Source organism: Hemitrygon akajei, chromosome 2, assembly GCF_048418815.1.
Source record: "Hemitrygon akajei chromosome 2, sHemAka1.3, whole genome shotgun sequence".
Classification (NCBI taxonomy): domain Eukaryota; kingdom Metazoa; phylum Chordata; class Chondrichthyes; order Myliobatiformes; family Dasyatidae; genus Hemitrygon; species Hemitrygon akajei.
Genome location: NC_133125.1, coordinates 122,516,708 through 122,532,169, shown reverse-complemented (window position 1 = coordinate 122,532,169; position 15,462 = coordinate 122,516,708). Strand labels below are relative to the sequence as shown.

Here is a 15,462-nt window from a genome sequence, read left to right as displayed (position 1 = left end):
ACTATACAATCTTGAGATTCTTCTCCTTATGAGCAGCCACAAAACAAAGAAACTCAAAAGAGCCCATAAAGGAAAGAAGACCATCAAACACCCAATGCACTGAGAGAAGAAGAAAACAAATCATGCAAACAATAAAAGTAAGCAAATAGCATTCAGAGCTGAGTCAGTCTACAGACACGAAGCCAGTTATAACTGAAGTTGGAGCAGACCCAACCTCATTTCAGCTGAGAGCCGAGTAAACATCAGTGTGTGGTGAGCCCATCCCTTGCCTCCGGTTCCCACACCCTGACCCTACACTTAAATTGTCCAAACATCATTTAGGGTCCTGGACCCCTTCACCACAATTCAGCCCTTTACTTGATCTTTCTTAATTTTGATTTTGATTGATTGTTTGAGTTAATTATTAAATGATATAAAAGTATAGTTATATGTTTATGCACAACAAGCTCCTGTAGGCCATCAGATCATTGCTGATTGAAGACTGGCTTTGAGTTAATCCCATTCCAATCATGGTCTATTGCCATGATAGGCTTGTCTGATTTTTTTTTAAATGTGTTGATGATATCTGTCACCTTCATGTACTGAGTTCAATATTTTATAAATAGAATAATTCCTAATAATTTCCTTTCTCTGTCAATTAACTTTAATCCGTATATCCTTACTACTGACTTCCACTAATGGAAAAAGGTAACTTCTACTTCTCCATCCTTTCATAAGTTTAGACATCTTAATTGTCTTAGATAGAAAACACTCCCATCTAGAGAGGGTCTCATTATAAATATAATTATTCAACTTTATGCAACTCTGAAGCTATCATATGCATATTGTGGTGGGGTGAAAAGACTTGTGCAGGGTTTTCTGGTGGGGGGGGAGTCAAAATTACATTCTGTCATGATCTCTTTGTCTTTACATTTTTGCCTTAACCACCTTACTTACCTGTATTTCTACCTTGAGAAATTTGTAGACATGCACTCAAAGATTATCGTGTATACTTTTGCCTTCATCTTTTCCTAACTCATGACCATACTCTTTTTGAAATAGGGTTTCATTTGAAGGTCCATGCCTATTGAATCCATTGATTAATAGCTTCCTCCTACCCAGTACTTCTTTCCCCATTGTCAAAGTGTCTGTTTTGATATCACAAGTAGATTCAAATTATGATGTGTTTCTGATTTCTGATTGTTCTTCCTTGTTGCTATTTTGGGCAATTTTGATCGGGATGGACTAGCTCCACGGCCTGAAGTTAATGAATGACAAAGCACTAGATTCAACGGAATTGAATATGCTCAGATTGGTTTGATTTATGGTTTGGTGTTTTATATTCTGTGTTCCGCTCTTTTGCCATTTGCATGGTTTGTTCTTTTTAGCACATTTGCGGCTTCTTGTTTTTCTTTGTACGGGTTCCATGGTTTTCTTTCTTTGCTTTGTGACTGTCTGTGGGGAAGACGAATCTGAGGGTTGTATACCTCACATGTTCTTTGATAATAACTGGACTTTGGATCTTGAATCTTTGAATTATAGTCCCTATGTACAAGTCCAAATCATGTTTGTATGCTAAAGAACCCTCCATAATCCTACTGTATATGATAAATTAGTCACTAAATCTCCTGTTGACAATTAGCTTTTGTTTTCTTCTACAAAGCTCATTTGACCCAACATGTCACTTTTTCTGCATTTGCTAGCATTTTCCATTCTCAATCAACCATCATGTCAGATTTTGTCAAATGCATAGCTGAATTTCATACTAAGATCTTATGTGCTTCCCTCCACAAAATCCCCTGCTACATCACCAACAAATTCAGTTGTATTAGTCAGATATGACTTTTCTTTCACAAATTTTTGTTGAATAACATTGGTTAACCTGTGACCCTCTTAAATGCTTAGATATATCTTCAGTCAGTATTTAGGCAATAAGAAAGGTTAATAATGTATGCCATGAGGGGAAAACAGCATAATTCTACTTGTGGTTTGTGTGTAATGTTATATGTATCTCTCTACATTTACTTCACTAATTGTCTTTTGGCCTGACACAATCTGGAAGACATGTACAGTAGATAAAGTGAAGCAGTAAACAAGATGCTAGATAAGCTCAGTAGGTCAGGCAGCATCAGTAAAGTGACATTTCAGGTTAAAATGCTTCAAATGGACTCCAGTTAAAGAATTTGACCCAAAATGGATCTGTCCACTACACTCCAGACCCACTGAGATCCTCCAGCAGATTGTTTGTTGATCCAGATTCCAGGATCTGCAGCCTCTTGTGTTTATAGACATGAAGTAAGTTCTTACAGCAGCTTTATCTTCATGGAGAGAAGAGGAGAGAAGACATAATTGGGATTATCTTTATCTTTAAGACCCGATTTTTGTCTTCTCTCCTCTTCTCTCCATGAATTATAATGTTGCCAGATCTTTATTCCTAATCCAGCACCTAAGGTTTACCCATATACTTGATTGGATCCTATCAATGGTTAGCATCTTGCGCCTGTCAATGGGGAGTGCTAGTTTTGAACCATGCTCCGCTATCTAATTACTTCCTACCTGAAAATAAGAAAGAACAAGGTTGCGAATAAAAACAAGAAACTGAAGTGATGAGAACAAAAAAGACTAATACATAATAAGGGATGGAGAGTCAAAGAGGGAAATAGCATCATCTAGGGGATAAAAAAGTGTGAGCAGTAACACAGAAGTTGCATTCACATTGAAAGGAGAAAGGTGAAGTGGATTGAATGCTTTTCACTCTGCTACTATCATTATGAACTGTCACTAATGGAACAATAAAGTATCATAAAAACCAATAATAACCCAGCAGGAAGGATTGTAATTGACATCACCCCCTTCGGTTAACTTTACCTTTAATAATCAATACACAATTGATTGAACCAACTGCATTTTCTTTACCTGTATATGGCTGTTCCAAAAGGAAGATGTAATTGAAAAATCATTAAAATGACTGGCCAGAACTTCAGAAATGATCTACTCTTGTGCTGTTGCTTGATCATTAGCTCTGAGCATTCAATAAACAGATGCCGACAAAGGCAATCTGACATTCAATCCCCGGTAACTGCAAATAGCAGATTCAGCTGTTCAATCACAGCTGATCACCCTTACAGGGAACTGCTTCCTGGCTTGTTAAATCCCCTCACACAATCACTTGACAGTGACTACTGGACTATAATATCCTGGTCATACAACATTTTTATGGATGCAATATTTCTCATTTGGGTGAAAAAGAATGTAAGATACAATCACCGATGCCTTGAAGGAATAATAATTGAATTTACTTTATTTCATGGAAAAAATAATTGGACACAATAATCTAGATCTTGAGCAAAATGCAAAAAGGGTTAAATGATGATTGTCATATGATATTGATCAAAGAAACACCTTATCCTCGGTTCCAAGTTTCTGAATAAGAATCCACTTCAGGGTTCGATGCGCTGTGCATTCACAGATGCTCTTCTTCACACCATTGTTGGAACATGTGGTTATTTGAGCTACTGTCACCTTCCAGTCAGCTTGAACCAGTCTGGCCATTATTCTCCTACCTCTCTCATTAACAAAGCATTTTGCCCTCAGAACTGCCACTCACTGGATGTTTAATTTTTGTTTTTTTGCTCCATGCTCTGTACACTCTAGAGGCTGTTGTGCATGAAAATTCCAGCAGATCATCAGTTTCTAAGATACTCAGACAACTCTGGCTAGCGGAAGGAAGTACAGAGACTCAAGATTTGTAGCTTATTGATTATGATGATGTTGAACAGTGAGCAGTAATTACTGAACAGTCACTTGGTGTAGGTATTCCTGCTGTCCAGGAGAGTGGACAGCCAGTGAGATTTCATCCCCTCTAAATCTACTGTGACTGCAGGCAAATTGCAGCCAGTCTAGGTCCTTGCTTAGGTAGGAATTAATTGTAGCCATTTTTCTTTCAACATCATCACAGTTAATATGAATGCAATTGTGTGATAGAGATTGAGGCAGCTCATTCTCCCCTTTTTGGGCACCGGTAAGACTGATGCTCTTTTGAATCAGGTGGGAGCCTTCAGCTACAACAGTGTTGGATTTAAGATGTCATTATACATTCCAGCCTGTTGATTGGCACAGGTTTATCGTGCTTGTCAGGTGCATAAATAGCATTGACCTCATCTCAGAGTGAAGCTTCCCAGCCATTTATGATACTAGGTTTCACCTTGTAGGAACTAATGGCCTACAAACCCTGCCAGAGCTGATGCACATATAATTCCATCTCAAGCTTCACTTGAAATTGCTTCTGCACTCTTAAGATAGCCTTTTGTAGGTTGTACATGGACTTCTTGTAGTTCTGGATTACCAGTCCTGAATGCCACGGGTATAGTTGTCAGCAGACCGCAAATCTCACGTTTCATCAATGGCTTCTTTTTGAGTATGCCCGGTATGTTCTTAAAGGCACACACTCATCCACAGATATCCTGATGAAGTCAGTAACAATGGTGCTATACTTATTCAGATCCAAAGATGAATCACTGAATATTGTCCAGTCCATTGATTCAAGGTACTCCTCCAACTCCCTTGACTATACCTTTATGGTCTTCATCACTCGTGCTGCAGACCGCAGTCTTTGACTGAGGGATTAGAAGTACAGCCAGTTGATTGGACTTGCCAAACAGTGTGCATGGGATGGCATGGTAAGCATTCTTGACGGTGATGTAACAGTGGATGATAAAATAGATGATACTTGACTGTTATAATTTCCAGGTCAGACGAGCGGGATTAAGACAGAACTGCCACATCAGTGCAGTTAATTATGAAACAAATATTGCTGCCTCTGCCTTTACCTGATACCTGCGTCCAGTCCGTTCAGTGGAAGGTGAGGTCCTCAGGGTGCAGTGCTCTGTCCAGTGTGCTGTGGATGAGTCATACTCTGTAAAGCAAAGAATGTGGCCCTGATGTCCTTCTGGTACTGCAATCTTGCTCTAAGGACTTCTATTTTATTTTCCAGAAATTGTACGGTTAATTAGCCAGGAGGATTATAGGAAGTGGGGACCTCAGGGTTATAGTTTTACCTTTTCATTGCTCACACTTTCTTAAAAGTAAATTGCAATCATGACCTGGTTCCACTGATTTTGAAGGTCAGTAGACTTTTTAAACATCTTAAAACATTGTTGCTTACTGAAGTATCCAGGACTGTGATTGTAGGTTTCAGTTGTTGCAGTCCTAACTGGGAGTATTTGACAATTCCCTTCAGAGCAGCATGTAGAGTCTCCATACTTCAACAACATCTGAAGAAGAATTGCAAAGGGGTGTCAGGAAATCCTCCAAGAGAGTAATCTTATTTGACCACACCACTACTTCACTGCAATCTCCCAAAGTTTATTGACTCCTTTGTAAAAGGAAGCACTTCTATCAGTTCTTATAACTTAATTGATAGCTGAGTTGAAGCCAGTGCAGGATCTGTCCTGGGACCTACACATAAATGTCATCACAAAGAAGGCACAACAACACCTCTACTTTATTTGAAGTTTGTGTAGATTCAACATGACAGCAAAATCTTTGACAAACACCTATAGCTGCACAGTGGAGAGCATCCTCACTGTTTGTCTAACAAACTAGTATGATGTAAACGCCAATGCCCAAGAACAGAAAAGCCTGCAAAAAGTGGTTGAAACAGCCCAGTCCATCACAGGCAAAGACTTTCCACCACTGAATAAATTTACATGATGTTGCATTCACATGAAAGCATAATCCATATTCAAAGCCCCCCTACTGTCCAGGTCATGCTCACTTCTCACTATTACCATCAGGAACAGCTATTACCTTACAAATATCAGGCTTCTGAAAAGATGTGGATAACTTCAATCACCACTATTCTGGAATGATTCTACATCTACAGACTCATTTTCACAGATTCTTTGCAACTCATGTTCTGAATATTACCTTTTTTTGTACATGTTGTGAAATTTGTTGGTGCATGGCAGAAATATATTACAATAATTAAAAGAGCTACAAATTTCAATAGTAAATATATAACTAAATTTTGTGTAAAAAGACAGCAAAAGATGAAGAAAAAGTAGTGAGGTAGTGTACAGTGGTTCATTATCCATTTAGAAATATGACAGTGCTGGAGAAGAAGCTGTTGCTAAAACATTGAGTGTGTGGTTTCGAGCTCCTGTTTATCTTCTTTGATGGTAGCTTTGAGAAGAGGGCATGTCCTTGGTGATGGGGGTCCTTAATGAGAGATGCTGCCTTTTTGAGGCATTGCCTTTTAATGCTGTCTTTGATGTTGGGGAGGCTAGTGCCCATGGTGGAGCTGGCTGATTTTGTAACTTTCTACAGCTCCTGTGAAATTACCTCTCTATACAGAAAGGTGATGCAACCAGTTAGGATGCTCTCAATGTTAAATCTATAGGAATTTCTAAACATCCTTGATGCCATACCAAGTCTCCTCAAACTCCTTCTTTGTAACCGCATCAATGAGTTGGGCCTAGGATTGACCTTAGAGATGATGACATCCAGGAACTTGAAACTGCTCAGGCTTTCCATTGTTGATCCCTTGATGTGGACTGATATGTATTCTCTCCACTTCCCCTTTCTGAAGTCCATGATCAATACCTTGGTCTTCCTGACATTGAATGCAAGGCTTTTGTCACTATTCCTGTAATTTTACCAGCAATGGTCATCTCATTGACAAAAATATATAGTGGTTGAGCTGTGCCTAGGCATGCAGTCGTGGATGTAGAGAGAGTAAAGCAGTGGGCTAAGCATGCATTGTTGAGCAATCTTTGTCTGTTCAGGTGTACGTCTTTCTTGTAAATGATATTGTTTCTTATTTTCTGTAAATGCCTGCAGGAAAATCAATCTCAAGGTGGTATATGGGAACACATACATATTTTGATTATAAATTTACTTTGAGCTTAGAACTTTGAATTCTCAGGATCATAGGAAGGAATTCACTTCCTTTAATTCCACGGTTTTAACATTCAATTAATGTATGCCTGAAAGTTATCTCAAATCCATTTACAATCCAACAGCCTTGAAGCCCTCCCACAGCAAGTATCTGTCAAATCAGATTTAAGATTTGAAATTGACTCAGCATCCACAATATTTATGTGATTCAATTTTTCCATTATTCTTTGTGTGAAAAACTGCTTTGCAATTTCACACCTACATAACCAGGATGTTATACAAAGCATACACTCTATTGTTCTGAATTTCTCTGCCAAAGGCTACAGACATTGTGTCTACTTTCACTCCTTTCATCATTCGAAAAATCTTGATTAGGTCATGCCTTAGCTTGCTAAAATTAATGAAATCGTCATGTAAATGTTCTCATAATTTAATTTCATGAGCTTTGAACAAAAACTGAAAGTGCCAAACAGCATCCCTAGGAAGAAAATCAGAGCCAAATTTTCAGATCAATGACCCTTCATAAGAATTGGATCTTCAACGGACAACTCAGATGCTTCTTGAACTGCTAAATTCTTCCAGGCCTTTCTTGTTTTTGCTTTAATTTCAGATTTCCAGTAACTGGAGCAACGCCAATATTTTTTCCTGACTTTTGGTCCTGAAAACTGAGCTTAGGATTTTAGATGGACTCTGATAAAACTCTTTACATAATTGAAGATCTATGCCCAGATTTTTGAACTCCAGTATCCTTGAGATATAATTCAGTACTAATAAGATCATGTAATTACTTATTCTACTTTCTGTAGATCATTTATTTTTTGAACTTTTAATGATTAGCATATATGAAAGCTGATATCCTTCTGCTGATTTACTTCTCCTCTTCTCAGAAAGATTATATTCCAATTATTCCTCCTCTGAATCTATCATCAATGAATTCTTGGTTCAAGTCCTGCACCAGTGATGAGAGTACAAAACTATAAGAGTTCTGAAATGTTATTGGTGCTGCATTTTACACATGGTATTAGATCACTGCTTTATTGGCTTTCTTGGATCGATGCAAATTGTGCCATGGCAATTATTCTCATTGCCCTGGCCAATCCTTATAAATAATCTTTCTGAAGTAACTGATTAGTTTATTTTGTCATATCATATTGTTCCTTGTGGCATTTTGCTGCACTGTAATTCCTAAAGTTCGAAGTAAATTCTATTATTAAAGTATGCACAGTGTATGTTACTATATACAACCCTGAGATTCAAATTCTTGTGGGCATACTCAACAAATCTATAGAATAATAACTTTGCAGAATCAATGACAACTGCTAAACTAGGGTGTTCAACCAGAGAGCAGAAGACAACAAACTGCAAATGCAAAAAGAAAAAAAAAATAATATGAATAAATAAGTAATAAATATTGAAAAAACAAGCTGGAGTGTCCTTGAAAGTGATTCAATTGGTGGTGGGAATATTTCAATGATCGGGCAAGTGAAGTTAAGTAATTCCTTTGTTCAAGAGCCTGATGGTTGAGGGATAGTAGCTGTTTCTAAACCTAGTGGTGTGAGTCCTAAGGTTCATGTATCTTCTTACGGATGGCAACAGCGAGAGGAGAGTATGTCCTGGCTGGTGATGACGGTGCTGCTTTCCTATGACAGCATTTCATGTAGATGTGTTCAATGGTTAGGAGGGCTTTACCTTTGATGAACTGCGCTGAAAACACTAACTTTTGTCGGATTTTCTGTTCTATGATGTTTCCATACCAAGCTGTGATGCAACCAGTTAATTTCCTCTCTACATAGCTACAGAAGTTTGTCAAAGTTTTAGATGTCATGTAAAATTTCCATAAACTCCTAAAGAAGTAGAGGTGCTTCCATGTCTTTTTTCTAATTGTATTTATGTGCTGGACCTGGACAGTTCCTCTGAAATGATAATAACGAGGAATTGAAAGTTGCTTACATCAGCGATAATATATCATTTCTTATTCTTAGAAGGAATGAAACATATAAAACTGGGGGGGGGGGTGTGGTGTGGAAAGATAAAGATGTGTTTGTTTGTAGGATTCCATTGAAGATGGCAGAAGTTGCAGAGAATTATGTGTTGGATGCAGAGGTTCATGGGGTTGTAGGAGAGGACCGGAGAAACTCTATCCCTGTTAAGGTGGAGGGAAGATGTGGTGAGTACAGATGTCTGGGAAATAGAGGAGAAACGGTTGAGGGTATCATCAATGCAGAGGAAAGGAAACCCCATTCTTTGCTAAAATGATGGCATTTCTGATATTTTGGAAAGGAAAGCTTCATCCTTGGAACAGACACAGTGGAAACAAAGGAACTGAGAAAAGTGAATGACATTTTTACAGGAGACAAGTTGGGAAGAGGTATAGTCATGATAGCCATGGAAGTAAGTAGCTTTATAAAAGATGTTGGTAGACAGTTTGAGAGATTGAGAAAGGGGAGAGAGGTTTCAGAAACAGACCAAGTGAATTTAAGGGTAGGGTAGAGGTTGGAGCCAAATTTGATAAAATTGAGAAGCTCAGCATGATGCATGAAGCAGCACCAATGCAGTTGTCAATGCAACACAGAGAGGGTTGCAGCATTACCAGTGAAGACATGGAACGTGAACTGTTCTACCTAGCCATCAAAAAAATCAGGTGTATCGGGGGCCCGTGGCTATCTATTGAGTTTGGAGAAAGTGGGAGGAGCCAAAGGAGAAACTAATGAGTGTGAGGATCTGTTCTCCTAGACGGAGGAGGACGGTGGTAGAGAGGAATTGGTTGGGCCTTTTGTTAAGAAAGAATCAGAGATATTTAAGGCTGTCTTGATGGGGGTAGAAGTATATGGGGACTGGACATCCATGCGGAAAATGAGGTGGACAGGGCCAGAGAATTGAAAGTTGAGGGGAGATTGAGAGCATGTGAAGTATGCAATGTTGCACACTTGTTCTGTAATATTGCTCAACCACCTCAAAAATTTATCACATCTCCTTGAAGAGTGAATACAGAATGATTTGAATGATGTTCCTTCCTTGTTGTTTGATAGCTGCAACTCTTAAGTGTGCTTAAGATAGTCTACTCTTCTTCAGGGAGAGCTTCATCATGAATGTTTTTACACAACCATTTGAGCATCTAAGTTCTTACTTCAGTACAGGCACACAGATTTAACTTAGCATCTGCCAATTTGGATCCCAATGAGGTAAATCTCACCAATCTTCAGCTTCTTTCCTTTTTGTTTTATCCTGCGTGGTTGTATTTCACATTTGTTCACCCCCAGCCTATCTAAGTGAAGTAAAATAAACCAAGCTCACAGGTAAGCATATTCGAAACTCTGTTTATTATGTTGATTAAGACTGAGCAGAAGCCACAAAACTAAATAACCTAAATGCAAACCTATGTAAAAAAAGAACAAATAAGGATACCAAAGGGAACACAACAACATTTGCAATATATAACACTGCAAAATATTGAGCATAAATATAATTTCTGTATTTTAATATACTGGCCCAGCTTTAACACATAATTCTAACTGATGTCTGCTCCAATGTAGTTGCCTCAATTTTTAACTCTGAATGCAATTCGTACAGATAAAACAATGATTATTCTAATGAAGTGGATCAATCCTATCCATATAGCTCCTTTGTAATTTGCTGTTCAAATTTCATCTATTTTTCTCACTCTTCTAAAGTTGCTATTTTTAAATATAGCTCACTCCAGAGAGCTATTGGTGGAATTGTTCCTGTGAACAGGATATTGTTTCTTAGGTTCCTTCAATTTGCTAAAAGTTTAGGCTAAATCCTCATCATTTTGTGCCTTTAAAAAAAATCACAAACACAATTGTAACGTTCTCGCTCGGGTGTGAAGTAACGCCGAGGTAAACGTCGAGATAAACCAGAATCAATGCAAACGAGACCGCAGTAAGATTAACCATTTACTGTTCACTCTTCACATTAACGCATGGTGAAAACTGTTGAAAAACAATACAAGATTGGTACAGTGTTTGTTCCCTTCTAAATATCACATTTACATTGTGAATACTTGCAAAGGTAAAACTACGATAACTACATTACATCAAAGTGCAGCATACAGTCAGAATCTAGCTGCTCCATTGGCTGCTTTAGATACACTTCAATACAAACTATCCCGACTCTTTAACTGACGAAAAGGTAAACCTTACCGACCGTCGTTACTTTTAACAGAATCGGCGTTAACATTTTAACTCAAAATACCGATTATCTAATGACTTACAGCGTTGCTTTCACTGTGTCTTTGGTGCATAGAGAGACCCTAGTCAGCGTTATGGTGGCACATGAGAGTGACCCCCACCCTTGCGTGAATCTCAAACCGGTAATTCCCCACAAGACGCGGCGAACCCGGATGTGACGTCATCGCAGCCGCGATGTATTACAGACAAATCAATTGATTTAAACAATCCTAACTTTAACTAAAAAATGCTAACAAATTACTACGCGAAAATATTATAAACTAAATAACTGCCATAAAGGCAGCACACTCCCCGCTTGGCCTTCGTAAGGTCACAATGAACATAATACGAACTTCAGTCTCTAAATCAGTCGTTAGGTAGAAGTAGAATGACTTCTGTAACAGGCCTTTGGTAAATTTTCCCATCGCCTTGGTCAGTAGTTTTCAACTCGACTTCCCTGACATGTCCATCCCTACTAGGGAATGTGGCAGTGATTCTGGCCATTGGCCAGCAGTTGCCGGCGATTTGCTTGTCCTTGAGCAGGACTAAATCTCCAACTTGAAGGTCCCTTCTCCATTGCTTTGTGTACAGGTCCTTATCGGAGAAGTCCCCTGGTGGAGGGGCAGCTCCTGCCTTCTGCGTAAGGAGCATTGATGGCGACAGTATGAAGGGGTTTTCCGGGTCAGAAGACACGGGTAGGAGTGGTCGTGCATTCATAATGGCTGTGACCTCTGCCATTGGTGTGCCCAGTACCTCGTGGGTCGATCGGATGCTTTGCTGCATCTCAGGTCTCCTTTTCGTGGTTTTTTGCAAGGGCGTGAACCACTTGACTGCCTGCTCTTTGTTGTTTGGCAAGCACTGGCGTGGTTCTCTGAAAGGTAGTGGGGCGACCCCACTATTTGCTTTGTCTCTGAAGACCTTGGTGTCCTCCGTTTTTAAGATGGTGGCGTCTTGAGCCGATGGAGCGAGTTTATTATCATGCTCCTTTTGAGCAAAGACAGACTGACCGAGCGTCTCGTCAGTTACTTTGCGCTTGTTAAAGCCTTGTGGTGCTTCCTGGACGCACATGGAACTTGTGCGGGGTTGAAGAATCGTATGGCGGCTACTCTCTAGCACATTGGTCTTGAGTGTGTTAGCCGTTGATTTGTGTTCGTTGCCAGGGCACACCTCTCCTATCACCACCCAGCCCAGATCCAGGCGTTGGGCAAGGGGGGCGTCATGTGGTCCATTGACCTGCTGCCTAACCTTGTGTACCCGGAGAACATCCCTCCCTAATAGCAGGAGTATTTCTGCTTCTGGATCCAGCTCTGGGATGTGTTTGGCGATGTGGTGGAGATGTGGTTGGTGTAGCACCGCACTTGGCGTCGGGATCTCAGTGCGGTTATTCAAGATTTTCTCGCACTCTACGAGTGGGGGGAGACAGATGAGGACTTTACCATCCAGGGACTCGATCTGGAAGCCTTCGGCCCTCCTTCCGTAAGTTTTCATGTTGCCTGAGCAAGTTCTAAGGTAGTATGGGAACTGCTCACTCTCAATGTTGAACAAGTTAAAGAACTTTGGACTGACTAGCGAGCGGTTGCTCTGATCGTCCAGAATTACGTAGGCTTTGATGGCCTTGTCTTTGGCTCCCTTAGGGTACACCTTAGTGAGACAGATCTTTGAACAAGAACGGCTTGCCTGAGCTTGACCGCAAACTTCCGTACAGCTCGAGCTGACAACAGTTGTCCTGGAGTGAGCTTCTCCCTCCCCGCCGTCCTGTTGTGGGGGTGAAGGAGCGTTGTCGGTTTGCGGTGACGGGCCAGGATGCATGGCCCAGTCGTGATTAGTGCTATCACATTCCAGGCACTTCACGGCGATCGTACACTCTCTCGCACAGTGAGAGGTCGAGGAACAGCATCTAAAGCATATTCCTTTCTCCTCGAGGAGGGCCTTCCTCTCTTCGAGGGGTTTTTCCCTAAACGTTCTGCATCTTTTGAGAGGGTGGGGTTTGTTGTGCAATGGACAATTCTTGCTAGAGTCGTTGTTAGTTGTAAGGACTTCAGTCTTAAGCGCTGAGACTGGTTTAGTGATGTTGGAATTATTCGAAGTGGATTTATCTGGCTTGGTGTAAATTGTACTGCTTCCTGGACCTATGAGGCTAGGATCGTTTCGCTTCTTCGCCTCCTTGCACACGAACCTGGTGAAATACTCGAAGGGAGGGAATTGACCTTCGTGTTCTTCCTTGTAATCTGAGGCAACGGACAACCACCTGTCCTGCAGCCCAAATGGAAGTTTGTCCACGAGTTGTCTAATCCCGGTTGGAGTGTCTAGGTATACTAGACCAGCTGAGTGGCCATCTTCTTTGGCGCCTTGAATCTCCATGAGTAAATCTCCAAATTCTCTTAGCTTGGTGTGGTCCTTGGCTGACACCTTAGGAAAATTTCCCAAACGTTGGCATAGCGCCGCCTCAATAATTTCGGGGGCTCCGTAGCCCTCCTGAAGTCTCTCCCATGCTTTCTTCAATGCTAGCTCGGGTTTGTTGATGTACACTGAACGCATGCGTCTCACCTGTTCGCATGATTCTTTTCCCAGCCATTTTGCCATAAGATCCAACTCCTGGGTTGCTCTGAGCTGGACTCCGTCGATAGCGTTGGTGAAAGTGGAGTACCATGCACGGTAATTTTCAGGTTTATCGTCGAACTGGTATAGTCCTGAAGTGACGAGATCCCGTCGTGCGAAATACCGTGCTGCGGATTCGTCTGCAAGTGGCGTGCGGGCTGAGGGAACATGTCCACAGGTACATGACTGAGGGCGTACATCTGTTATGGGATTTGCTGGTCTGGACTCAGTCTTTGCCTCTCTTCTCCCCAAATCCGGTAAGTTCGGTGTCGAGAAGTACTTGTCGTGAGCCCTTGCATTCCTGGGTTCATCGCGGAGTTGCGAGGGTAAATTATCTTCCTCGGATGGACGTGATGCCGTCGGGCCTCTCCAAGACTCCTCGTGAAGTGGGACGTTATCGAATAAGTAAGGAGGGGAAGAAAGAGTCTTCCATTCCATTTGAGATTGGACATAGTCCCTTGTACGTTCCAATCCGATCTTTTCTGAGGTAGATTTTCCGTCCTTCGGATCATGCATTTCTTCGGCGTCTTCTATTAACTCTGCTTCCACCTCGGCAGCTGCTGCTTCTCGTTCTAGCTTCAGCGCTTCTAACCGTGCCTCTACCCTTTTCCTTTCCAATTCGTTTTCGGCTTCTCTGGCAGCCGCTTCGGCTTCTCTGGCGGCCTTTTCCTTCTGGTTTTCGGCTTCTCTGGCAGCCGCTTTCATCTTTACTTCTAATTCTTCTTTGGCAAAGCGCGCTCGCACCTTGGCGGCTTCTGCTTTCGCTCTTGCTTGGGTGGCCTTACTTGATGCCCTACTGCCCCTGTCGCAGGATGACGATGACTTTGACAACGACTTGATGCTGGATCGGGTTGACATGGCTGCACTTTAAACACCTGATAATGCCGCTTTTTCACTGTAACGTTCTCGCTCGGGTGTGAAGTAACGCCGAGGTAAACGTCGAGATAAACCAGAATCAATGCAAACGAGACCGCAGTAAGATTAACCATTTACTGTTCACTCTTCACATTAACGCATGGTGAAAACTGTTGAAAAACAATACAAGATTGGTACAGTGTTTGTTCCCTTCTAAATATCACATTTACATTGTGAATACTTGCAAAGGTAAAACTACGATAACTACATTACATCAAAGTGCAGCATACAGTCAGAATCTAGCTGCTCCATTGGCTGCTTTAGATACACTTCAATACAAACTATCCCGACTCTTTAACTGACGAAAAGGTAAACCTTACCGACCGTCGTTACTTTTAACAGAATCGGCGTTAACATTTTAACTCAAAATACCGATTATCTAATGACTTACAGCGTTGCTTTCACTGTGTCTTTGGTGCATAGAGAGACCCTAGTCAGCGTTATGGTGGCACATGTGAGTGACCCCCACCCTTGCGTGAATCTCAAACCGGTAATTCCCCACAAGACGCGGCGAACCCGGATGTGACGTCATCGCAGCCGCGATGTATTACAGACAAATCAATTGATTTAAACAATCCTAACTTTAACTAAAAAATGCTAACAAATTACTACGCGAAAATATTATAAACTAAATAACTGCCATAAAGGCAGCACAACAATACTTTTGGTGCAATTCCATCTCACCTCATACAATTCATTTGTTAAAATTAATAAAACATTAGCTTTAAATTGTCATAGTTTGATGCTTGAATATTAGTACAAAAGAAAATGTTTTGGTACAGATAAATCTGAGCTTGTCAGCATTCTTAAAAGTTAGAGAAAATATTTTACTATTTGATGATTATTCTTATATTTTAGACTTTCAAAGGCTTTTGAGGAAAATACT

General features: G+C 40.8%; 1 protein-coding gene across 1 annotated transcript; it reads right to left on the bottom strand.

The window, feature by feature from the left end:
- Window positions 1-10,777: 10,777 nt before the first annotated feature.
- Window positions 10,778-15,217, bottom strand: LOC140720859 (uncharacterized). Its single transcript, XM_073035714.1, has 3 exons — window positions 14,968-15,217; window positions 11,108-14,686; window positions 10,778-10,826 (listed from the first exon to the last, which is right to left on the bottom strand). Exon 2 carries the CDS (start codon window positions 14,517-14,519, stop codon window positions 11,430-11,432), a length of 3,090 nt encoding a protein of 1,029 aa, XP_072891815.1. The 5' UTR covers window positions 14,520-14,686; window positions 14,968-15,217; the 3' UTR covers window positions 10,778-10,826; window positions 11,108-11,429.
- Between the last annotated feature and the right edge of the window lie 245 nt (window positions 15,218-15,462).